Genomic DNA, 27,660 nt, shown 5'->3' with positions numbered 1-27,660 from the left:
CGGGAGAGGCCACAACAGTGAAAGGCCCGCGTACCGCAAAAAAAAAAAAAAAAAAGACCAGCAACAAAATGTAAAGGAGATACATATAAATTGACATTTGAATATAAAAATATGTGTCTCTTTTACATGTCAGAGTAACCAAATTTTCCCTTGGAATAATGTATCTTAAAACATTGCGGGGGGGAATTCCCTGGTGGTCCAGTGGTTAGGACTCCATGCTTCTAGCACAGGGGGCCCAGGTTTGATCCCTGGTGGGGGAACTAAGATCCCGCAAGCTGCACAGCATGGCCAAAAATAAAAAAATTTTTGAACACTGATTATATAAAAAAAATGTAGAAAAATGTTAATCGTGATACTATTATTTACTATTTAACAAGAAAGAAATCTATACCAAACAAAAACCAAGAACAACAAGAATGTTGGTAGTGCATCCCTATCCCAGAAAAGTAAATTCTTACAAATGCCATATACATAACATCCTCTTTCTCATCCCATGACATACGTTTCCTTTACTTGGATTGCCATTCATATCACCGTCTTCCATTTCAAACTTTCTCTTTCAAGGTCCAGGGCAGGTGTCACTTTCTCCAGGAGGTCCCTGACACCTGCAGGTCAAATTAATTGCTTCCTCCTCTAGATTCTCAAGAGACTTCTCCATGCTTCTATAGAGCACTTAAAAAGGTTCTGTAATTGTTTGCTATCCATCTGTTCTACCAGACTATGAGCCCTTGGAGGACAAGAGCTTTGTGTGTTTATCTTTCTATGCTCAGAACTGGCAGAGTACCCAGCACAAACACTTAAAAATGTCTGGAAAAATTGGAGTAGAGAAAAAGCAGAGAGGTAAGATCGGGACTGGGGGAAAGACAAGAGTCATTTACAAATCTTTCTGTTATCCATCCTTCACATATAGTTATATCAGCTCTCTGTGGAGATCTTTAAAGCTATATATTCAACATGGCTAATAATCACCTATACTTCATTTCTGATTACCTTTTCAGTTTACTCAGCTTCTACCAATAAGAAACCAAGTATGTTTAGGTATGTAAACTCACACATATTTGCTGACTGTAGTCCATAAAAATTTGCCTTACAAAGTTGTTTACAGGAATGCATATCACTGAAATATAGGTGCCCACTATAATTTTTTTTTTTATGCTATGCGGGCCTCTCACTGTTGTGGTCTCTCCCGTTGCGGAGCACAGGCTCCGGACACGAAGGCTCAGCGGCCATGGCTCACGGACCCAGCCGCTCCGCAGCATGTGGGATCTTCCCGGACCGGGGCACGAACCCGTGTCCCCTGCATCGGCAGGCGGACTCTCAACCACTGCGCCACCAGGGAAGCCCTGCCCAAATAATTTTAAACACTAGATGGATTTAATATTTCTAAGCCTTAAATGACTGGATTTTTAAAAAAAATCTATAAACATCCTCTCTTAAAGGCAAGATTTAAGATTAGAGTTAAAAATAAAGAAACAGGGAATTTCCTCACAGTCCAGTGGTTAGGACTTGGTGCTTTCACTGCGGTGGCCCTGGTTTAGTCCCTGGTCCGGGAACTAAGATCCCCATAAGCCTTGCATTGGGGGTGGGGTTGGTGGGGTTGCGGGGGAGGAAGGAAAGAACAGATGTACTGAAGAACTAAAGACCTAAAATAGCTAAACCTACACACTTTTAAGATAAATACCATACACATGGTAAAGAAACCCCTACTTTATTAGTTTATCATGAAATAAATTAACCAATCATGATTCCTGTGACTAGGAAGGCAAGTAGTGTGGCTACAGAACTGATTTAATACTGTATGACTTTGGAAAAATGATGCTGATGATAAAAAAAATAATGACCACAACAAAAAGGATTACAAAGATGGAAGCAACTCACCTTTATTGAGCCCTATCGGTCAGGGACTTCAAATACAGTAACTCACCGACTGCCACCACTACCTTATATATAAGGTACTACACTATTACCCGCATTTTACAGATGAGGAAATCAAAACTCATCGTGGTAAAGGAACTTGCTCAAGGTCACACAACTAACAAGTGGCAGAACTGAGATTAGAACCTAGGTAGCCGAACTCTCTACACTACACTGTCTCCCAGTGTACATAGATAAGATGCTCACATTCTCTGTACCTTGATTGCCACCTCTATAAACAAGAGTATTACCTAACTCCTCAGGGTTGTTGTAAATATTACATGTAATATGTAACATATCCACACTAAAAAACACTAAAAATCATTTTTTATCTATTAGACTGACAAAATAACAATAGCTAACATTTAACAAAACTTACCACGCGTCAGGTACTTTTCTTAAGAGTTTTACATGTATTGTTTCTATTAAGTCTCACAAGAATTCTATGAGGTAACTATTATTACTATCACTGTTTTTCAGAGGAGAAAACAGAGGCATGGCGAGATTAAATAATTTGTCCAAGGTAACAAAGTCGGCAAATGTTAAAGGCGGGATTAGAATCCATGCAGGCTTAATTAAGGGTCTTAATCTGCACCTTGATGATAATTAAAAAGAAAGAGACCTACAGATATGTTGTCAGTTGATTTCAACAAAAATATCAAGACAATTCACTGGAGAAAGAATAGTCTTTTCAACAAATTGTGCTTAAAGAACTGGACACCCATTTAAAAAAAAAAAGAATCTCAAACTTGTACCATATAAAAATTAACTCTAAATGGATCATATCTAATGTACATGTAAGGGCTAAATTATGAAACTTCCTGAAGAAAGCAAAGAAGAAACTCTCTGTGACATTGGTTAAGGCAAGACTTTTTAGGACACAAATGGCACAAACCATTAAAAATTTTTCGATAAACTGAACTTCATCAAAATCTAAAACCTCTGCTCTCATAAAGACAGTGTTAAGAGAATGAAAAGACAAGCTACAGACTAGGAGGAAATATCTGCAAAACATATGTGATAAAGGACACATATGCAGCATATCTAAAGAACCACAGATTCGACTCAATAAGAAGACAATCCCTGCTTTCAAAAATGCGCAAAAGATCTGAATAGACACGTCAAACGATACACAGATGGCAAATAAGCATATGACAAGATGTTCAATGACACTGATCATCAGGGAAGTGAATACAAAAACCACAATAAGATATCACTACATGCCTATTAGAATGTCTGGAATTAAAAAAAAATGCTGGCAAAGATGCTGGGCAACCAAAACTCTCACACATTGCTGGTGGGAAGGCAAAGAGATAATTTGGAAAAGTCTGGCAACTTCTTATGAAGTTAAATATACATTTACCATAACAACACCCCAACAATAACCCTTGGGGATTTACTCAAGAGAAATAAAGACCTATTTCCAGATAAAAATGTGTCTTTTGATGGTTATAGCAGGTTTAGACATTATGTCTAAAGTTCCAAAACCTGGAAGTAACCCAAATGCCTTTTGCAGATGAATGGGTAAACAAATTGTGGTACACATTTATACAATGGAATACTACTTGGCAAGAAAGAGAAATATATGCAACGCCATGGATGAATCACAAAAGTATTCTGTTAAGTGAAAGAAGCCACAAAGATACAAAAGGCTACCTATTGTGTATTTCATTTATATAATATTCTGGAAAGACAAAACTATAGAGACAGAAATCTGATCAGTGGTTGCCAGTAGCTAAGGGTAAGGTGAAGGGACAAAGGAAAATTTTAGGTGATGGAAATGTTCCATATCCCAATCTACATGGCTATATACATTTGTCAAAACTCATCAAACTGTATTAAAAAGGGGTGAATTATATCTCAATAAACGCAACTTAAAACAAAAATATAAAGCATCTAACACATGCCTGTCACATGGAGAGTGCTAAATAAATCAGTTTCCTTACTCAACCCAATCCCAGGGAACAACACAATTAAGGAGAAGGCAGAGCATTAAAATCTTTCTCAGGCTTTTCTTGTGATAAAGGTACTCTTGCCAGAAAATACTGAAAGTGAGGCCTTTTAGTCAGAAACCTCACGACTATTTTAAGTCTGAACAGTCTGGTTGGGGAAGCTTGAGCTGCTCTAACATACATCATCCCCAGGCAGTGACAGACTGCTATCCGAAGACTACAGAGAAGTCTGTTTCAGCAGAAGGGAATCTGTGTCAATCCTTATCACATTATAACACTTTCTTATATACTACTATCTCCTCACCTTTCTTTGGGTACCTGTTTTTGCAGTGGCCAACTCACCCTATCTGATAATGCTTACTGCTTAGTTCTTTGTGACTCCAACCAGGAACCTTGACACCTTCATATACTGCACATTCGTTCAACATTTATAGGGCACCAATGTGTGTAAGGACGAGTGGTACAAAAATAAAACGAACCCCTTAAATGAGCTCAGAGACTTTCTAATATTTAAGGGACACCACCAGCCAAGAGAGTCACACACAACAATCATGATTAAATATTATCATGATTAATGTTACTAACAGAATAAAAATGTTCTAAGTCATATGAGAATAATTTTTAAGTAGTATTCAAATAATCTTCAATTCTGAACACTTCCCCAAAGATGACCATATTAAAACATGTTATTAACGCACTAGAATTTTACAGAAAGGAAAAGTCACATAGAAATAAGAAAACTATGAAATATATGTAATTCAAAGCCAATTTTAAAATAGTTGATCCAATTCTAGCTTTCTTATTTAGAATATATACTAACAGAACCTTTTAAAGAGCCAACAGTCTATTATTTTGAACTTCAAGTAAAATATATCCTAAGGTTAATCTACATTTATTCATAAGTCTTATAGAAAGGCAGGAAAACCTAAGTTTTGGGGTTGATGTTTCCAATATTTCCTTAAAAATCTAAAATCTTTTACATTGTCTGATGATCACCTTAGAAATCTATTACAATTCTATCCACTGCCCCCCAACTCATCACTAAATTGAGAATGTGGTATTTTCATAGATTTCTGTTGCTTAGTCTCATCTACTGGCTCTGTCAAATATGTTCTTATTGTCTATGTAGCAGGAAAAATACAGGTTTACGGAACATCCACAGTATGCTAGATCCCATGCAATAAGTAGTGTCATCCCTGTTTTACATATATAGATATACATACATATGCATATGTTCATACACACACACACAAATAAGTTCCACATGGTTAAGCTGCATAGCTGGGTAGTGGCACAGCAGTATTCTAACACATAGTTCTGAACATACGTGATTCAGAAAGGTTATATCCCACTTGTATGCTATAAAAATTAAATGATATCAGAAATAGTCTTCATTGGTACATTTCTCCAATTCAAAGTAAGAGTCAAATGATATATATTGACCCAGGACTAATTTAAATCTCTAAAACACAACTGGAATACTGGTCTAGATAGAACTGAAGTCTCAACTGTAGGGACCTGAGTAATAAATGCTTGGGTTGTTATATGTGCAGTACAACACTACAGCTGATTCTACAGGTCCAATGCTTAACAAAAATTTCTTAATTACACAGTTGAAAACAGTAACAAGCTCTAAAATTCTAAAAAGGTAATAAAGCTCTAAAATTAAAAATGGCATTTTTTTCCTCCTAAAGCCACTAGCTGTTGCTTTTCTCTCCTTCTCCCTTCTCTCTTCCACATTTTAGACAGAGCCACTGTCATGGGCTTCAGCACTTCATACTCACATAACCAGTCTTTAGTACCTCCACAATTGTGAGGCTGAAACAATCCACATTACACTACAATATCAAACGGTAGCAACATGTATCTGAAGTGGCCTCTTGCCTATCACCTTATGGCTCATATATCATGCCCTGTGTATTTAAAATTTCATCAAATTTTTGAAAAGCAGAAAGCAAACCTACCATGATTAAGGAAGGCTTTGGCAAGGATGATTCTGCTGGTGCAGAAGACATCAGAAGTAAAAATCACAAAAGGTTAAAAATACAATGCATTGATCTTTTTTAGTTTTGTTAAGGAGATGGGAGGCGAAGCAAACAGACTAAGAAAAGAATATCTGTTCAACAGAGCTTTCTGAGATGTATGTGCATCGTCCAACACAGTAGTCACTAGCCAGACATGGCTCTGAGCACTTGAAATGTGGCTGTGTGACTGAGCAACTGAATTTTTTACTTTACTTAACTTTTATTAATTTAAATTTAATTTTTATTAATGTAAATATAAATTTAAACAGTCACATGTAGCTAATGGCTACTATATTAGACAACACAGCTCTAAGAACCAAAAAAGTCTAAAATGTCTGTGGTTAGTCTCAGGATGATAAAGTAGACATGGCAAAATTTGAAGACTATGTCAGAAGTATTTAGACAAATAGCCTGGTGTAGGGAGGGCACTTAGAGACAAGTTCCAATGGTATTGGGCATGAAAAAATTTTAACCCAATCAATAACTGAGCATTTACTAAAGGAGCAAACACTGCTTTTGAAGGCTCTGTGCTATACATGGATGCTTATTTCAATAAGATCTTAAACCTTGAATTGGACTTAAATTAGATATATACAAGATTATCTTCAATCTTCAGCTATTTTATAAACTAAGTAGGAGGATAAGTACCTCCTAAGTACTACAGTCTGCATTAGCTGTCAATTCTTCAGAAGTTTAAAAAAACTGACAATTCTGCAGCCTGTGGAAGGAAAACCATATTCACAGAAAGACAGACAAGATGAAAAGGCAGAGGACTTGTACCAGATGAAGGAACAAGACAAAACCCCAGAAAAACAACTAAATGAAGTGGAGATAGGCAACCTTCCAGAAAAAGATTTCAGAATAATGATAGTGAAGATGATCCAGGACCTTGGAAAAGGAATGGAGGCAAATATCGAGAAGATGCAAGAAATGTTTAACAAAGACCTAGAAGAATTAATGAACGCCTAGAAGAATTAAAGAACAAACAAACAGAGATGAATAATACAATAACTGAAATGAAAAATACACCAGAAGTAATCAATAGCAGCAAAACTGAGGCAGAAGAACAGATAAATGACCTGGAAGACAGAATACTGGAATTCACTGCTGCAGAACAAAATAAAGAAAAAAGAATGAAAAGAAATGAAGACAGCCTAAGAGACCTCTGGCACAACATTAAATGCAACAACATTTGCATTATAGGGGTCCCAGAAGGAGAAGAGAGAGAGAAAGGACCTGAGAAAACATTTGAAGAGATTAGAGTCGAAAACTTCCCTAACATGGGAAAGGAAATAGCCACCCAAGTCGAGGAAGTGCAGAGAGTCACAGGCAGGACAGACCCAAGGAGAAACATGCTGAGAGACAGAGTAATCACACTGACAAAAATTAAAGACAAAAAAAAAATTATTGAAAGCAACAAGGGAAAAACAACAACATACAAGGGAACTCCCATAAGGTTAACAGCAGATTTCTCAGCAGAAACTCTACAAGCCAGAAGGGAGTGACATAATGTATTTAAAGTGATGAAAGGGAAGAAACTACAACCAAGATTACTCTACGCAGCAAGGATCTCATTCAGATTCAACAGAGAAATCAAAAGCTTTACAGACAAGCAAAAGCTAAGAGAAATCAACACCACCAAACCAGCTCTACAACAAATGATAAAGGAACTGCTCTAAGTGGCAAACACAAGAGAAGAAAATGACCTACAAAAACAAATCCATAACAATTAAGAAAATGGTAACAGGAACATACATATCAATAATTACCTTAAACATGAATGGACTAAATGCTCCAACCAAAAGACACAGGCTTCCTGAATGGATACAAAAACAAGACCCATATACATGATGTCTACAAGAGACCCACTTCAGACCTAGGGACACATACAGACTGAAAGTGAGGGGATGGAAAAAGATATTCCATGGAAATGGAACTCAAAAGAAAGCTGGAGTAGCAATACTCATATCAGATAAAATAGACTTTAAAATAAAGAATGTTACAAGAGACAAGGAAGGACACTACATAATGATGAAGGGATCAACCCAAGAAGAAGATATAACAATTATAAATATATATGCACCCAACATAGGAGCACCTCAATACATAAGGCAACTGCTAACAGCTATAAAAGAGGAAATCAACAGTTAACACAGCAATAGTGGGAGACTTCAACACCTCACTTACACCAATGGACAGATCATCCAAACAGAAAATTAATAAGGGAACACAAGCTTTAAATGACACAATAGACCAAATAGATTTAATTGCTATTTATAGGACATTCCATCCAAAAACAGCAGATTACACTCTCTTCTCAAGTGCGCATGGAACATTCTCCAGGACAGATCACATCTTGGGTCACAAATCAAGCCTCAGTAAATTTAAGAAAATTGAAATCATATCAAGCATCTTCTCTGACCACAACGTTATGAGATTAGAAATCAATTACAGAGGAAAAAACGTAAAAAACACAAACACATGGAGGCTAAACAATACGTTACTAAATAACCAAGAGATCACTGAAGAAATCAAAGAGGAAATCAAAAAATACCTAGAGACAAATTACAACGAAAACATGGCCATCCAAAATCTATGAGATGCAGCAAAAGTAGTTCTAGGAGGGAAGTTTAAAGCAATACAAGCCTATCTCAAGAAACAAGAAAAATCTCAAATAAACAATCTAACCTTACACCTAAACGAACTAGAGAAAGAAGAAACAAAACCCAAAGTTAGTAGAAGAAAAGAAATCATAAAGATCAGAGCAGAAATAAATGAAACAGAAACAAAGAAAATAGCAAAGATCAATAAAACTAAAAGCTGGTTCTTTGAGAAGATAAACAAAATTGATAAACCATTAGCCAGACTCATCAAGAAAAAGAGGGAGAGGACTCAAATCAATAAAATTAGAAATGAAAAGGGAGAAGTTACAACAGACACCGCAGAAATACAAAGCATCCTAAGAGACTACTACAAGCAACTCTATGCCAATAAAATGGACAACCTGGAAGAAACAGACAAATTCTTAGAAAGGTCTAACCTTCCAAGACTGAACCAGGAAGAAATAGAAAATATGAACAGACCAATCACAAGTAATGAAATTGAAACTGTGATTGAAAATCTTCCAACAAACAAAAGTCCAGGACCAGATGGCTTCACAGGTGAATTCTATCAAACATTTAGAGAAGAGCTAACACCCGTCCTTCTCAAACTCTTCCAAAAACTGCGGAGGAAGGAACACTCCCAAACTCATGATATGAGGCCATCATCACCCTGATAACAAAACCAGATAAAGATACTACAAAAAAAGAAAATTACAGACCAATATCACTGAAGAATATAGTTGCAAAAATCCTCAACAAAATACTGGCAAACAGAATCCAACAATACATTAAAAAGATCATACACCACGATCAAGTGGGATTTATCCCAGGGATGCAAGGATTCTTCAATATACACAAATCAATCAACGTGATACACCATATTAACAAACTGAAGAAGAAATACCTTATGATCATCTCAATAGATGCAGAAAAAGCTTCCGACAAAATTCAACACCCATTTATGATAAAAACTCTCCAGAAAGTGGGCATAGAGGGAACCTACCTCAACATAATAAAGGCCATATATGACAAACCCACAGCAAACATCATTCTCAATGGTGAAAAACTGAAAGCGTTTCCTCTAAGATCAGGAACAAGACAAGGATGTCCACTCTTGCCACTATTATTCAACATAGTTTTGGAAGTCCTAGCCACAGCAATCAGAGAAGAAAAAGAAATAAAAGGAATACAAATTGGAAAAGAAGAAGTAAAACTGTCACTGTTTGCAGAGGACATGATACTACACACAGAGAATCCTAAAGATGCTACCAGAAAACTACTAGAGCTAATCAATGAATTTGGTAAAGTAACAGGATACAAAATTAATGCACAGAAATCTCCTGCATTCCTATATACTAACAATGTAAAATCTGAAAGAGAAATTAAGGAAACACTCCCATTTACTACTGCAACAAAAAAGAATAAAATACCTAGGAATAAACCTACCTAGGGAGACAAAAGACCTGTATGCAGAAAACTATAAGACACTGAGGAAAGAAATTAAAGATGATACAAATAGATGGAGAGATATACCATGTTCTTGGATTGTAAGAATCAATATTGTGAAAATGACTATACTACCCAAAGCAATATACAGATTCAATGCAATCCATATCAAATTTCCAATGGCATTTTTTACAGAAATAGAACAAAAAATTTCACAATTTGTATGGAAACACCAAAGACCCTGAATAGCCAAAGCAATCTTGAAAATGAAAAATGGAGCTGGAGGAATCAGGCTCCCTGACTTCAGACTATACTACAAAGCTACAGTAATCAAGACAGTATGGTACTGGCACAAAAACAGAAATATAGATCAATGCAACAGGATAGAAAGCCCAGACATAAACCCACGCACATATGGACACCTTATCTTTGATAAAGGAGGCAGGAATGTACAGTGGAGAAAGGACAGCCTCTTCAATAAGTGGTGCTGGGAAAACTGGACAGCTACATGTAAAAGTATGAGATTAGATCACTCCCTAACACCATACACAAAAATAAGCTCAAAATGGATTAAAGACCTAAATGTAAGGCCAGAAACTATCAAACTCTTAGAGGAAAACATAGGCAGAGCTCTCTATGACATAAATCACAGCAAGATCCTTTTTGACCCACCTCCTAGAGAAATGGAAATAAAAACAAAAATAAACAAATGGGACCTAATGAAACTGCAAAGCTTCTGCACTGCAAAGGAAACCATAAACAAGACCAAAAGACAACCCTCAGAATGGGAGAAAATATTTGCAAATGAAGCAACTGACAAAGGATTAATCTCCAAAATTTACAAGCAGCTCACGCAGCTTAATAACAAAAAAACAAACAACCCAATCCAAAAATGGGCAGAAGACCTAAATAGACATTTCTCCAAAGAAGATATACAGATTGCCAACAAACACATGAAAGAATGCTCCACATCATTAATCATTAGGGAAATGGAAATCAAAACTACCGTGAGATATCATCTCACACCAGTCAGAACGGCCATCAACAAAAAATCTAGAAACAATAAATGCTGGAGAGGGTGTGGAGAATTGGGAACCCTATTGCACTGCTGGTGGGAATGTGAATTGGTACAGCCACTATGGAGAACAGTATGGAGGTTCCTTAAAAATCTACAAATAGAACTACCATATGACCCAGCAATCCCACTACTGGGCATATACCCTGAGAAAACCATAATTCAAAAAGAGTCATGTACCAAAATGTTCATCGCAGCTCTATTTACAATAGCCCGGAGATGGAAACAACCTAAGTGTCCATCACCAGATGAATGGATAATGAAGATGTGGCACATATATACAATGGAATATTACTCAGCCATAAAAAGAAATGAAATTGAGCTATTTGTAATGAGGTGAATAGACCTAGAATCTGTCATACAGAGTGAAGTAAGTCAGAAAGAGAAAGACAAATACCGTATGCTAACACATATATATGGAATTTAAGGGAAAAAAATGTCATGAAGAACCCAGGGGTAAGACAGGAATAAAGACACAGACCTACTAGAGAATGGACTTGAGGATATGGGGAGGGGGAAGGGTAAGCTGTGACAAAGTGAGAGAGACATAGACATATATACACTACCAAACGTAAGGTAGATAGCTAGTGTGAAGCAGCAGCATAGCACAGCGAGGTCAGCTCGGTGCTTTGTGACCACCTGGAGGGGTCGGATAGGGAGGGTGGGAGACACAAGAGGGAAGAGATATGGGAACATATGTATAACTGATTCACTTTGTTATAAAGCAGAAACTAACACACCATTGTAAAGCAATTATACTCCAATAAAGATGTAAAAAATAAATAAAAAACCGAATCTGCCTGCCAATGCAGGGGACACGGGTTCGAGCCCTGGTCCAGGAAGATCCCACGTGCTGCAGAGCAACTAAGCCCGTGCGCCACACTACTGAGCCTGTGTTCTAGAGCCCACGAGCTACAACTACTGAGCCCACATGCCACAACTACTGAAGCCTGCTCGCCTAGAGTCCGTACTCTGCAACAAGAAAAGCCACCACAATGTGAATCCTGCACACCGCAACGAAGACCCAGCAATGGCAAAAACAAATTAATTAATTTATTTTAAAAAACAGCAACAAAAAAACAATGTACTGATCTTGCCCTATGAGTGAGAACACTTTTTTTTTTTAATGTAATTGATCAAATACTAGATGGTAACATTAACACAATCCCTTTGTGAAGGTGGTGGAATTATTGGTGATTTTTTCCTCTTTTTTTCTTTCTAGTGTTCTTTTCTATTACGGTTTTCAATTCAAGTGTTAAAGAATTATTGACTGGACCCTCTATTTCTTTATATTTCTAATTAACTAATAAAATTTACCTCAAAATTAAGAACTCAGCATCTTTGATTTGTTTAGTGATTTTAAAAATATAATGCATTTTCTCGGGCTTCCCTCGTGGCACAGTGGTTAAGAGTCCACCTGCCAATGCAGGGGACACGGGTTCGTGTCCTGGTCCGGGAAGATCCCACATGCCGCGGAGCAGCTGGGCCCGTGAGCCATGGCTGCTGAGCCTGCGCGTCCAGAGCCTGTGCTCCGCAACGGGAGAGGCCACAACAGTGAGAGGCCCGTGCACCGCAAAAAAACAATAATAATAATGCATTTTCTCAATTATAAATAACATACACAGTAAGACGACCTATTAAGGGTAATTAATGTGTATCTGGGAAATAAAGCTAGAATCAGGAAAAAAAACTTTAAAAACTTTTTATTATTGAAATTACCTAAACATTTTCCTCTAATATGTTTCCTATTAAACAATTGGGTATAGGCATACATAATCCTTTATAAAAGGGAAAATGAACCAATTTTTTATGTATATTAATAATTGATTATTTACTGGTTTAATCAGTTTACAATCATCTCATGCTATCAAAAACACCTTTAATATTCTCCACTTATGGCACTAAGCTTTTTGTCCTCCAGTTTTACGCATTAAACACAATGTTTGCTTAGGTTATTCTTAACTGCTCAAAGGCAAGCACCACATTCCAGATGATATTACAGAACATGCTTATACTGAGCCGTGGGATTTACTGCATAATATTCTAATAGAAGATACATGCAGTGTTCTGAAATAAACTATCTAAATACTTTCAACAAGAATACTTTAAGTTTTTCATTTATAAGTTTAAGAAAAATATCTAAATGGAAATTTTATAACCTCTACCAAAGAAAAAAAATCTCATAACCTCTTTCTCTTGCCACAAGCATGAAGCCACTTACCATTCATAGCTGTGGGAAACTGAGCCATCATCGTCCTGAATTTTCCTTGCTAGCACTCAGCCATCTACAACATGAAAACATTGTGCCATTAATAACACAACAAGGGCAGATTGCAGCTTAGTGCTTCCGCTAAGGAGTAGGAATGTCTGTCCCCTTCAGCTCACACTTCCAACAAAAAACAATGCAGGGCTTCGGCAGCAGCCGAACAGACAATTTACATTTGGGGAAGGGTAGGAGATTTTGCTGAGTAATGGTACTGCCTTTAAAATAAAACTATTTAAAAGAAAAACAGTCATGTTTAATAGCAAATACTTAATAGAGAAACCTTTGGCATGAACCAATTTTGTAGAAATTAATTTGGGAAAGAGGAGGGTTGTTACAGCTAGGCAAGAATTTATTTCAAAGAAATCAACTCTATAAATTAATTGTACAATAACATGGAAATCCATAATACTCTTCTTCTTCAAAAAAAATCCCCAAACAAGAAAAATATCCAAAATAAATGTAGCATAGCTGTAATTAAGTTCTACAGGTTTATAAAAATGGACTAAAAGTAACAATTAAAACATGTATGTTAAAAAAAAAAAAAAAAAAACATGTATTTTGGGCTTCCCTGGTGGTGCAGTGGTTAAGAATCCGCCCACCAGTGCAGGGACATGGGTTCGAGCCCTGGTCTGGGAAGATCCCACATGCCGCGGTGTGCGGGCTTCTCATTTAAATATTAACATTTTTAGAAGCCTGAGGAAAAATGTTTGCACAAGCCATCTGAACAAAGAAGGCATAAAGAGTTGCATGTCGTGGTGGAAGGTGTCACCAGAGAAGTTGGCTGAGTAGCTGCCAAGAAGTGTTACAAGGTACCATATCATAGTGAATGCAGTGTAAGTCACGAAAAAACTGGTATATAAATCCAGTTTGTTCATTTATAACGATAAATTTAATGACTAAGAGAACAAACAGCAGCTTTTCTTCCTATAAAGCAAACCATCATCTACTAAATTTTGGCCAGATCATTGTGTGGTGAGCAAAGGGATTTAACTGTGATTAAAATGTTTAACGGTATCAGGCATCAGCAGTCTGACACATCTACCTACACAACAGGGATAAGCAAGGACTGGGCAGTAGGGATGAGCAAACCCCCAATAATGCTTGGAATGGCACTGCCAGTTTCAGTCTTCTGACTCCCAGCTTTTCTGTACGTTACCATGATAAACCACCCTCCCTCTCAAAGTGCACATTCTTTTTTTAAGCTTTACTGCAATGGAACTTTAAACCTTTTACAACACTTAGACTTCACCTGTCACTACACTCTTCTTAGGTAGGAGGAAATTTTACCCATGTACCAGTTAGTTTTCTTCACTTCTTTCTCAAAAGGTAATGATAACTCCAGGTTTGGAGTTGCTTACTATACAGAAAAATAATACCTAAACTATGGTGGGGTGGTCAAGAACTCCTAGAGGAGGTACTGTGTAGAGCTTCAACAGGTGAGTAAGAATTAGTTAAAGCTATAATGTTAAGACCTTGTACTTGAACCTGTGGCTGACAAGTTTCAAAAGGTTTTAAGGAGGGACACAGTCATATTTCACTTAAAATAAGACAGTCAATTGTGAAGAAAAGGCCAAGCCTGCAACGGGGAGATCAGTTAGAATATCTGGCACAGATAAGAATGCTATCTGGCACCTGATCTAGAACAGTGGCCTCAGGAAGAGAGGAGAAGGGATGAACTGGAGAAGCAATGAAGTGTTTAAAGCAGGTAGAACTCAGGGACTCTTTAGACATAAGAGATCATGGAGAAAAAGGAAGCAAAGAGACGACTCCCAAAATGATACTCTGTGAGACTGGGTGAAGCGTGGTTTCACCAGCTAAATAAAGTGAACACAGAAGGAAATTTCATAAATCAAGTTTTGATTACAACTTCCTCAAATATAGAAATTCTACAAACAGCGGCTTCCCTGGTGGCGCAGTGGTTAAGAATCCGCCTGCCTATGCAGGGGACACGGGTTCGATCCCTGGTCCGCGAAGATCCCACATGCCACGGAGCAACTAAGCCCGTGCGCCACGACTACTGAGCCTGCGCTCTAGAGCCCATGCTCCGCAACAAGAGAAGCCACCGCAATGAGAAGCCCGCGCACCGCAATGAAGCGTAGCTCCCGCTCTCCACAACTAGAGAAAGCCCGCGAACAGCAATGAAGACCCAATGCAGCCAAAAATAAATAAATTTTAAAAAATAAATAAATTCTACAAACAAGTATAACACTTTTACTTCCCCAATTTTAAATTATTACAAGTAATGTTAAACCAAATTAAGCCATATCTTGCAAAGAAACTACTGACTTAAGATATGCAGTAGCTAGGACCCCTATTTTATTAGGAGAGAATTTTTTTCCCCAAGATTTAATTATTTTTTAGGCAAAATATACTTTAATATATCTGAAAAAACAGTTAACAATAATTTCTACCATAACTTTAAAAAAAGATTTCCTTGACTCCTTTTTGTTCTAATCTTCATTCTGCTTGATTAATTTGTAATTGCAAACTATTTACTTTGCACTCTAATATGTTTACTGCATCCACTTTTTTAAAATTAATGTTATTGGAGTATCGTTGCTTTACAATGTTGTGCTAGTTTCTACTGTACAGCAAAGTGAATCAGCTATACGTATACATATGTCCCCTCTTTTTTGGATTTCCTTCCCATTTAGGTCACCACAGAGCACTGAATAGAGTTCCCTGAGCTATACAGTAGGTTCTCATTAGTTACCTATTTTATACATAAACAGTGTATATATGTCAATCCCAATCTCCCAATTCATCCCACACCCCTCTCCTGAGATTTTTTAAATGTGGGAGAAATCCTCCAAAAGCATTACCTACAATGCATTTTATAACTGCATAAAAGCATGTGCATTTCCAAAGATAGCTTAAAGAAAAAGCACAGGCTTACAAAAGACAAATAAGGAATAGGATCCCACAGTCACAAAGCCTTTATCAGTTAGATCTAGGTCCAAAACTTACAGATCATCTATCTAGAACCTCTAGCTAGTCATCATGTACTCTGTGAATACAACAGAATGCCACATAACAAATGCTCAATAATCACAGGTATAATCCTGAAATAAAACCAAAAAAATAAATCAAATAATGTGAGGGGCAGGGAGGGCAAATCCCCTTAGGGAAGCTGAAGGTACTGGTATTACAGAATATTCTTCACCTGGTACATGGGATTTAGCCACCCATGCATGCAGGTACTACATTATAACATGTATGTGCATAGGTTACATCTGATTGACTGTGGTAACATCTGAATATGGTAGCATAATTTGTTGGAATCAATAAGCTTCTTTTTAAAACTTTTATATATGCTTTATTTAGGAATTTTTAATGCAAAATATTACATTATCTTTGCCCAACTATATCTGGATTGTTCAGATGACTTTTAAAAAATTTATTTATATATATGTTTGCATGTGTATATATATTTCAGATTATTTTCCATTATAGGTTATTACAATATATTGAATACAGTTCCCTGTATTATATAGTAAATCCTTGTTGCTTATCTATTTTATGTATAGTAGTTTGTATGTTAATCCCATACTCCTAATTTATCCCTCCCCACTCCCTTTCCCCTTTGGTAGCCATAAGTTTGTTTTCTGTCTGTGAGTCTGTTTCTGTTTAGTATATAGATTCATTTGTATTATTTTTTTAGATTCCACATATAAGTGATATAATATTTGTCTTTCTCTGCCCGACTTACTTCATTTAGTATGATATTCTCTTGGTCCATCCGTAGGACCATTAAGCTTTTAAAGCCTACCATTTCATATGTGTTATGTTTATATCAATTCTCTCTGGCCTATTGTAGAATAATTACTTCACGCTTAACAATTCTAATCTATATTTGCAGAGAAATAATAACAATTGAAAATCTGAAAAATACAACAGATACATTTGATTTTTTTTTAAAAAATCAACATTTTTACATTATGTAATCATGAAAGTTACTATTTACTAAGTGCTTACTGTCAATGCAGTACACTTCATTAACTATCTGTCTTGTTCAATAGTCATTGAGAATCTAAAATATTTCAGGTTCTGTACAAGGAGCTTCACACACAGGAGCTTGTAGACTAGTCTAACAGGTGCCAGTCAATGCTAGGTACCTTTGATAATACCAATAATCCTCACAATACCCCTGAAGGACGGAGATACTGTACTCATTTCACACTTGAAGAAACTGAACGATTAAATTACTTGCCAAAATTTAGTAAGTGATGAAGCCAGGATGCAATCCTAAACCTGTCTAATTCTAAAGCCCATGAACTTCCCATGGACTTTATCTGCCTTTTCCTCTCTTAAATGGGGATAATAATTAATGCTGAGTGGGTCACAGGTTCCTGCAAGCAACAGATCAACTTACTCTTGCTACATTTCTAATGGAAAAGAAACACAAGCCAGAGACGCCCTCCAACACTTAGGTCTACAAGCAATCACATACATAAATTAGGGAGTGCTAATTATTTCTTACCTCTTGGTATAACCCTCTGACAGGAGGAAAAGGATAATCAGCATCTCCCCAGTTACAGGGCTGATGTCTGTTTCAGGCATGTGTGATTGAAGTCAGCATCCAATAAACACCTCTCTCTACTCCTTAAAGGGGGTAACATGTAATGATTGGCAGTTTGCAGTTATCATATAATTTGAACACTGTGCTAATTATCAATGGTTTTAGAATATTTATGTGGAGATTTTCCTGCTCATAAGGGGAGAACTGACATTGTTACCTTTTTAGAAACCAAGAAAATGTGTGTGGTAGAAAGCAGGCATAAGGCAAAGACCACTGCTTCAATTTAATATAATCCAAATGCAATTTGGAGAATGTGGTAAATATATTCATACTAAGGCAGAGAAAAGTAGAAATGCTTGAATAGGAGTAGGAAATCCTTCTTCTACAAAGGGTCAGTAAGACCCAGAAGGAAAAAAAATTGTAGCCATTATAAATAAAAAGTAGTTCAATTAAGGTTGGATTTGTTTAGAAGCACAGAATTATAAGGAAACAATTACAGTAATTATTTAGTCTAAAACCCTCAATTTTCAAGATGGGAAAACTAAAAGACTTCTATGAGCTCATATAGCTAGTCAGTAGCAAAACTGGTCCTAGAAACCACATTTCTTATGTCCAATGCTTTGTTTTTAAGTTTCCCAACTTGCCTGATTATATCACCTGGGACATTTTCTAGTTCTACAGATTCCCAGGCCCATCACCGGGAGATTGTGACTCAGTAAATGGGTCATTACATTAATTAGGGCATGAACCTCCTAAAATGGTCTTCCTGCCTTCCACAGAGCTAGTTTTTTCCACAACATCCACTGATGCCCTTCTACTTAAATTCCCCCACTGATTACAAGTTAAAGCCCAAACTTCTTAGTATGAAATATGGCACCCTTCAAAATCCCACCCCAATCTACTTTACCACACGCATCTCTAGACACTTCCCCTAGATTCAGATGTCCTAAGTACACCAACCTTTCTCCTTGAAGCAGAGAGGCATTTTTCACTCCTCTATTCCTTTGTAAAGAGCTGTTCCCTCTGCCACGTTCACCATACTTTCTTCTCATTCTTCAACTCCCAACTCAAATGTCACCTCTCCTTCGGAAGACTTATGTCCTCTCAGGTAGTTAGTCACTATCTCCTAGGTATGCCCATAACACTGTTCATCCCACAATAACTTCACTTATACTGTATCCCAATTTCACGTGTTTGCCTGTTTCACTTGTTCTGGACACAGACCATTTTTATTTACCTCTATGCCTAGTGCCTAAACCAGATCTACTTGCTAAACAAATGAACTGGGTAAATGAATAAGATGGTTGAGATATGGGGGAAAAAAAAAAAAAAGAAAGCGAGGGAGGCATGGAGAAAGGTAGTAATGAACTGAATACGTATGTAGAAAAGAAACTGGTAAGAAAGCAGAGCAGGCTCCAAACTACTTCCTTGAAACCCTGCAGGCATCAGAGCTGTGGATTTTAATAAATTTATTTATTTATTTACTTTTGGCTGTGTTGGGTCTTCGTTTCTGTGCAAGGGCTTTCTCTAGTTGCGGCGAGCAGGGGCCACTCTTCATCGCGGTGCGCGGGCCTCTCACTGTCGTGGCCTCTCCTGTTGCGGGGCACAGGCTCCAGACGCGCAGGCTCAGTAGTTGTGCCTCACGGGCCCAGTTGCTCTGCGGCATGTGGGATCCTCCCAGACCAGGGCTCGAACCCGTGTCCCCTGCATTGGCAGGCAGACTCTCAACCACTGCGCCACCAGGGAAGCCCAGAGCTGTGGATTTTAAACCAAATTGTTCCTTGCAACATGGGCCTTCTGTAACTTGTTTATTTTTTTTCTTGTAAGTACACTTTTAGAGATAAAGGTTTATTTCCCATTGAATTCTAAAGGCTTTTTATTGGGATGAGGAGAAAGGCTTGGGTTTTTCAATTATACTTTGAATTATGTTGGTTGAATGCTGATTAGTGTAAATAATTTGACTTAAGATCTGACATTCAAATGCAAGATAATCAAGTTCCTGAAGGCATATCTTATAAAACTTTCTCCAGTGCCTCCTCCACTTCATGTGCTACATACATAAAAGGCAACTCTCCAAACTTGCTGATTAGTTTGGAAAAATGTTCTTTCCCCATCTGATTCCCAAGGAGATCAAGGTCAGTTCCACGAGAGAATGATTAAAGCAAAATACCTACTTCTTTATAGTTCTTGTAGTAATATGAAACTTACAGAGTACATATATTCTCCATACCTGTTCCCCATCTATCTATTCATTCATTTTTTCTTTCATCCACATATTTATTCATCAAACATGAACAGACACAGAAGTCACGACTAAGCCATTAGTTTTGGCAATCTGTTGTGAGTACAGTTCCAGTATGGTGAGCTGGCTGTAAAAGTCAAGTTGAAGTAGATTAGGCAATAAACGGGAGGTGAAATGTAGGTGACTCAAGAAGTATGTTGCTAAGGGAAGGGGAAAAACGGGTGGGAGGAGAGATAAGAGGCTTTAGGAAAGAGGAAAGATCATAAGGGTTTACTTTTTAGATGGGAGAACAAAACTACTTTTAGAGGAAGAGGGAGAGATTTAATTTTGAAAAGGGAAAAGGAAAGGAGGTTACCTAACAGAAAGAAGTCTGGGTCCAGAGAAAGTAGAAGTTGACAGCTCTAGAGTATAAAGTTAGACTCTGGGACAGAATAAAAGACAGGAAAAGTGGTAAAGATGAATATACATAAGTTTGGAAACGGAGGAAAAAGAAGCTGAGAAAATGAGAAAGTAAAGCTTTTCTTTGCAACCCTTCTTTCTCTCTTTTCTTCGGGCCCAGACAAGAGTTCAAAGGGACAATAGTCCCAGGGCCCCAGGTGCCTAAACACAAATTCCTCTCCTCTACAGGCTAAAAAAAGAGAGGGTCACATGCAAATCAGTTCCCATGAATCAACCAGACATGTGCATTTCAACTTAGCTCATGCCTTATACATCAAAACATTTGTTAAAGGAATGAATATGGGGAAAAAATTTCTAGGCAGAGGTAAAATAGTACATGCAAAAGCAGAGGGAAGAGTGTGGTCTGGGAAAATAGGCAGCAGCTTATTCATATGAAATACTGAAGAGCTAACAACAATGCAAGGAACTGTAAGAATAGCTGTAAAAATAAGTATTGCATCAATACTTAGCTAATACGAACTACAGAAATGATGCCTGAAAGTATAGTCTTAATGCCTAGCTAAAACAAATGTAAATCAGCACAACCTTTCTGGAAAGGAATTTGGAAACATATTTATAGGCTGCCTTATTACAAAAAGAATTAAAGCCCCCACAAAAATACAAAACACATTTAAGTAAAAAGTAGATTACTAAATGAAGTAATATAGAAAATAAATGATCACTGTACTTCAAACTTTTGCATATGTTTGAGATTTTTCATAATAAAAGTTGAAAAAGAAAACTAGCTTTTGACCTTCATGCATCTGACTTGACCACTGGCTCTCCTCCTTCACTGCTGTCCCCTACAATCACCGGAGTAATTCCCTGACTGCTTTAACACCTAGCTCACTATCTACTCTCCAGCATTACTCCCAAAAAATTCTTGGTGATGTCAATATTCACACAGATGATCCTGCCCATATCTTGGCCTCTAAGTCTTTGACCTCCTTTGTTCCAAAAATCTTACCCTCCATCTGATCTTAGCCATCTACTCCCAGGTCACAACCTAGGCCTTGTTATTACCAATAACTGTACTCTTCTGTAATCCATTTCAAGTCTGCCATGCCCCTTTCACCAGCACCATCTCAACAGCCCCATCTCTCCAGTTCCCTAACTCCAACAATTCTTTAACCCTACCTGGACCTACAAACTATTGGTCTTATCAACTTTTCACTGTCCCTCAATCTTCCTTATATCCTCACACCCTTCCTGATGTCCTAATGTCCCTCCTTACCCAAATTAAATATCACAGTCCACCATTGTAAGGAGTTAGTTGTATACACCCTCAACTCCACTCTCCTCTCTCCCTACATACTACAGATCTGGCAAAATCTCAGCCTTTTCTAAGTCCAACTCTCTAGTTATTCCATGACTATATAAATGAAGTTGCTGACTGGTCTCACTTTAGATTCCTGAGCACTAACTCAAGTGGACCCTACGTCCTGCCTGACAAGTCCACATTTCCCTAGTCCATTTGCTTTCCCACTTGCTTAGATGACTATTTCACACTTTGCTCTTCCAGTTTCCCAGACTTGTAACACGTTACAAATACTTTTTATCCAGTTTGTTGTTGTACCAACTTTATTATACCTTTTTGTCAATCTTTTCCTTTATGACTACTGAGTATGCTATCATGCTAAGAAAGGCCTGTCTCACATCAGAAAATTGCCCAAATTTTCTTCTAGTACCTGTATATTTTTCCAAATTTATATATTTGATCTATCTGGATTTTTATTTTAGAGTAGAAAGACAAATATGAGTCCAAATTATTTTCTCCACTCTTGCACTAGTGATGTCTGTCACTTTTTCTGAGACCATTTATGAAATAATTTGCTTTTCCTAATTGATCTAAAATGCATCTCTTTTCTGATACACTAAGTTTACTCACAGCCTATATTTCTGTTCTGAGGGTCTTCCTGTGTACTCCTATCTCAGGGCTCTAATTACCATAGTGTTCAAATATGCAAATCCCTCTCTACTCACTATCCTATTTTTTCATAATTTTTGAGGCTATTCTCAGATGTGTATTTTTGCATCCTTCAGTAGATCCCTCCTCTTATCTCCTTTATTTCTAGGTACTTTATGGTTATAGTAAAAATAACATACTAACTTTATATATTTTTGGTATACAAGAAACATTCATTTTGGTAAATTTATATTGCAATTTATATGAATACGTATATGAATACGTCTGGTTCATTTGCCTGCTTGGTCCATGGCTGTTTGTCTCATGACAAAAACATCAGCCAAATTCCAACAGGTGAGCATACTACAATATACCTAACCAGTACCCCTCTAAACTGTCAAAGTCATCAGAAACAAGTAAAGTTTGAGTAACAGTCACAGCCAAGAGGAGCCTAAGGAGCCATGATAATTAAATGTACTATGGTATGGGATCCTGGAACACAAAAAGGACATTAGGTAAAAACTAAAGAAAAGTAAAGCATGGACTTTAGTTAATAATAATGTACCAATATTGGTTAATTGTAACAAATGTACTGTACTAATTTATCAATAATGAGTAGAAGGGTATATGGGAAACTCTGTACTATCTGCTCAATTTTTCTGTAAATCTTAAACTGTCCAAAAAGAAAAGTGTATCCATTTTTTAAAGAAGGCAAATACCACAGAAGTAGAAGGTTTAAGGTAAAATATGTGCCTTTAACTTTGGCAACAGTCATCCAAAACAAAATACCCAACTTGGCCCATTTGTAAGAACTTATCTTAAGAAAATAATCCAAAGGAGGAAAATAGAATGCAAAGATGCATACCACAGTGTCATCAACAGTAGAAAAAAAATACAAATAAGGTAATTTATCTAACAAAGGAACAAGAAAATAAAGTTATACTAACTTAGAATAATATGCGTCTATTTACAAATGATAATTTCAAGGCCACAGTAGATAGCTAACATTTATGATACAATGTGTTTCTAAAAAATACAAAATTCTAGAATAGGATACAAATATTCAAAATTGTCAGCACATGTCAAGGATTAGAAGAAAACCTCTTGAGGGAAATGTATAATAAATGTTTATTATACATTCACTAAATAATAATATTCATAACAGTTTTATTTATAATAGCAAAAAACTTGAAACAACCTAAACATCTGAGAACAGGTGTATGGTTAATAAATCATAGCTACTACTAGACAAAAACATCACAGCCATTAAAACTTATGAAAATTATGAAACAACACAGAAAAAAAATTCTTCCATGTAACATGTAGACAAAAATCTACACTATGATTACAACTACGTAAAAATTACATATGGGTGTGTGTGCGTGTGTATAAACAGTTCAAACTCTAGCACCTACCTCCTCTTCCTGGAGGTTGGTGAGTGGGGCTGAAAATTCCCACTCTCTAATCCTCTAGGTCTCTCTGGTTGCCCAGCCTTATGCTGAGGCTATCTAGGGGTGCCCCACTCAGTCACCTCATTAACATAAGCTCATGTATGATGGAAAGCAGATTTCCTATCACTCAGGGAATTCCAAAGGTTTTAGGAGCTCTGTGCCAGGAATCAGGGACAAAGACCAAATATATTGGTATTACACTACATCATCTTTTTTTTTTTTTTTTTTGCGGTACGTGGGCCTCTCACCACTGCGGCCTCTCCCGCTGCGGAGCACAGGCTCTGGACGCGCAGGCCCAGTGGCCATGGCCCATGGGCGCAGCCGCTCCGCAGCATGTGGAATCCTCCCGGATCGGGGCACGAACCCACGTCCCCCGCACCAACAGGTGGACCTTCAACCACTGCACCACCAGGGAAGCCCTACACTACATCATCTTTTAACCCTATAGCCAATATCAATCACCCAGAGCCTCTCCCTCGTCAATTTCTTAGTCTATTTTAAATAATATTAAGTAATAAGTCTGTTTTACCAAAAACATTTAACTGAAATTACCAACCTCATCTCAAATGCAACCATGCTACATCCAGTGCTAAAACAGGAAAAGTATACTCCACACACACCATACTGCAGAGGCCTAAAGAGACTGAATCCAAACTGATGCCACACCAGAGCAGGGCCCACATGGGAGAGCTTCTACCGGTTACTGGTTCCAATCTCCACCAAAACACAAACAGAACAAGAGAGTAAAGGAAAGAAAAACTAGTGGCCAATGGATAGAAAAGCATTCATCCATTTTCTTACTCTGGCAAGCCAATTAACTCTTTTTTTAAAATATCAATACATTTCAAGTAAAGCATGCAATCACTGCAGCAAAAATAACACTCTTAAATAGAACATCCCAATCATTCAAGAAAGTGAATATGAAGTAATAAATATGCAATGAGGACTTTAAAGGCAAACTCCAAGTTCTGACAGGGACAAAAATTACCAGGGAAGAATAAAATAGAGATATTCTAACATGGAATGAGTCACACTTTAAAAAAAAGTGTATCCAGAAAACATCTATCACTGAACAGCAACACCTAACCAAAGTAAGGTCTCACTTTCCCCAAATACTTCAAATCACAAATTTACAAATTCTCTTCACCCACCTGAATTCTTTAATTTTGAGGGGTCATAGACTTTTTTTTTTTTTTAAAGAAATTCGGCAAACCCAGTTTCTCTCGGAAAAAAACACAAATGCACAAAATGTGGCATACAATTTCAAAGGTTTCAGGCTTCCAAAGCCAATCTGTGGACTTTCAGAGATTCATGTAGTCCACAGTTAAGACCCTTAATTAAATGTACACTAATACCCATTTAAAAAAATTATTACAGTGGGATAGAGTGGAAAAGAATCTGTCCAATTATGTAGTCCATTCGTTCTCAAACTATTCTAACCATGGCCCACCTAAGTGGAACAAGAGATCCAACCTAGCCACTTGCTCCTATTTTCCAGTAGAAAAATAACTCCATGATGAAGAAATTATAGCAATGAAACAGTTACACAAGAGCAAAATGGTCAACAAAAATAAATCTAACAAAAGTCTTTAATTACAGTTAATTCAAGATTAGCAGAAACAGGAACCAAATCAAACTCAAGACAATCCAATGATGCAATGAAAATAGGATCCATCAGTGTGGGCGTGCATAGTAGGAATTTTTCAATTCAATTCAGTGCTGCCAAAGTTTTGTAGAGTTAACAGATTTCTTAGAAGAAAACTAAGAAACCTCAGGAAGCTCTAGAAATTGGCTAGTTTTAGTTTATGAACACTAAATTTCAGTAATCCTTAATAACTCAGATTATATGTAGCCTATAGGAATACATAAAAATCAAAGACTATGTAAACGGAACAACAACAGCCCCCAAGAATTGAGGAAATGACTTGCATTTTACTTTCATTCATCAGAAAAAAGCCTTCTGACCTAGCATATGTCTTGAACTTATCTGGGAAGCAGCAATAGAATCCAATAATTTTCAACCACTGTGATTCTGTGATTCTGCTCACCAATAGTATAAAATCTAATCTCCTACTAAATTGGATCCCTCATACCTTGCTGGTGAGAATGTAAAATGATTTAGCTGCTTTCAAAAACAATTTGGCAGTTCCTCAAAATGTTAAACATAGGTTACCATAAAACTCAGCAATTCCACCCCTAGGTATGAACTCAGGAGAAATAAAAACATAAACCTATGTCCATACAAAAACTTGTACACGAATGCTCACAGCAGCATTATTTATAATAGCCAAAAGTGGAAACAACCCAAATGTCCATCAACTGATGAATGGATAAACAAATGTGGTATACCCACACAATGGAACCTTTGGCCATAAAAAGGAACTAATTACTGACACGTGCTACAACATGGATGCACTTTAAAAACACTACGGTAAGTGGAAGACGCTAGTCACAAAAGACCACGTATTCTATGTTCTCATTTATATGAGGTGTCCAGAATAGGCAAATTCATAGAGACAGAAAGTAGATTAGTGGTTCCCTAGAGCTTGGGTATTGGAGGGAAATGGAGAGAGGCTGCTAATAGGTATAGGGGGTTCTTTTCGATGATGAAAATGTTCTAAAATTTGTGATGATCCTTGTGCAATTCTGTGACTCTAATAAAAACCATAGAGCTGTAAACTTAAAAAGGGTGAATTTTATGGTTTATGAATTATATCTCAATAAATCTGATTTTTTTTTTTAAATCTAATCTTCACATGGCATACAAGGTATTTTCCACTTTTCTACTTTTCCACTCTTCGAATACCTTCCCCTTCCACCTCTGCCCCATCTTATTCCTATTCCCTCACTCTCTGAATCTGTGTAACTACCTACCTTCTCAGTGACACTTCTACTTACAAAAGCTTTCTTTGCCACATTCCCGTTTTATCTTGTATATATCTCCATTAAACTACATACCAACTAGTAATGTAACCTTTGTTTTCATTCCTGCCCACCTCTATTAGACTGTGAGTTCCTGTGAATGTCTCTTCATCTTCATATACCTAGTGCTCAGCAGTCAGCCACATGGTAGGTACTAAAATATCCTTTAATAAACACAAATGCTTTGACTCAGAGATCAGCATCCTTTCAATTGCACTGAGGACAAGCAAGTTGACAGTCTGGAACTTGAACTTTGAAAGCAGATCAACCAATTGAGCTCTAATCCCAGGGTAGTTACTTCTTAGTTTAGTAGACTTCCACATGACATAGCTTCAATTTCCTAACCTATAAATGTGGATAATGCTAGGCTTTTTTAAGGCTCAGCTATCATGTCTGTAAAGCAACTGGCACACACAAGGCGATCATAAATGATGGCTATTACTACTATTATTGCAACATGATTTTCAACTATAATACAGTCAGTCCCCTACATATGAACCTTCAAGTTGCAAACTTTCAGATATGAACATGTGTTCACATGTCCAATCACGTTAGTTCACATGCCGGGTGTACACTGTCACGTGCGTGCATCCTCTACAAGTGGTTGTGCTTTTGTGTACTCTACTGTACAGTACTGTATAGAGTTCACTAGTACAGTATCTTTATTTCAAGCCCAGCATGTCCGGAAGAAAGCGTAAAAGCAGCATTGACGTAGCTGGTACTGCTAAGAAGCACCAAGCGATACCGATGGAAACAGAAGTGAAAATAATTGAGAGTGGAGCGACAAGAGGAAGAAGAAGTGACTGAAGAACCGAAGAGATTCATGACACAGGAAGTGGCAAGGGGATTTTCTTTATTTGAGGAGGCACTGTTAGTTTTTGATGCACAGGACCTGAACGTAG

General features: G+C 37.2%; 1 protein-coding gene across 1 annotated transcript in view; it reads right to left on the bottom strand.

Annotated features, from left to right (window-relative positions):
* Positions 1 to 27,660, bottom strand: part of ITSN2 (intersectin 2) — a 160,345-nt gene that overhangs the window by 120,617 nt on the left and 12,068 nt on the right. The window contains exon 2 of the mRNA XM_065890742.1: positions 13,236 to 13,299. Coding sequence (XP_065746814.1) covers positions 13,236 to 13,266 — 31 coding nt within the window. The 5' untranslated portion in view covers positions 13,267 to 13,299. The remainder of the gene's footprint in view (positions 1 to 13,235; positions 13,300 to 27,660) is intronic.

The sequence above is a fragment of the Phocoena phocoena genome, chromosome 14 (genome assembly GCF_963924675.1).
Source record: "Phocoena phocoena chromosome 14, mPhoPho1.1, whole genome shotgun sequence".
Taxonomy (NCBI): Eukaryota; Metazoa; Chordata; class Mammalia; order Artiodactyla; family Phocoenidae; genus Phocoena; species Phocoena phocoena.
The sequence above is the reverse complement of the archived record's forward strand: the minus strand, read 5'-3'. Positions and strand labels throughout refer to the sequence as shown.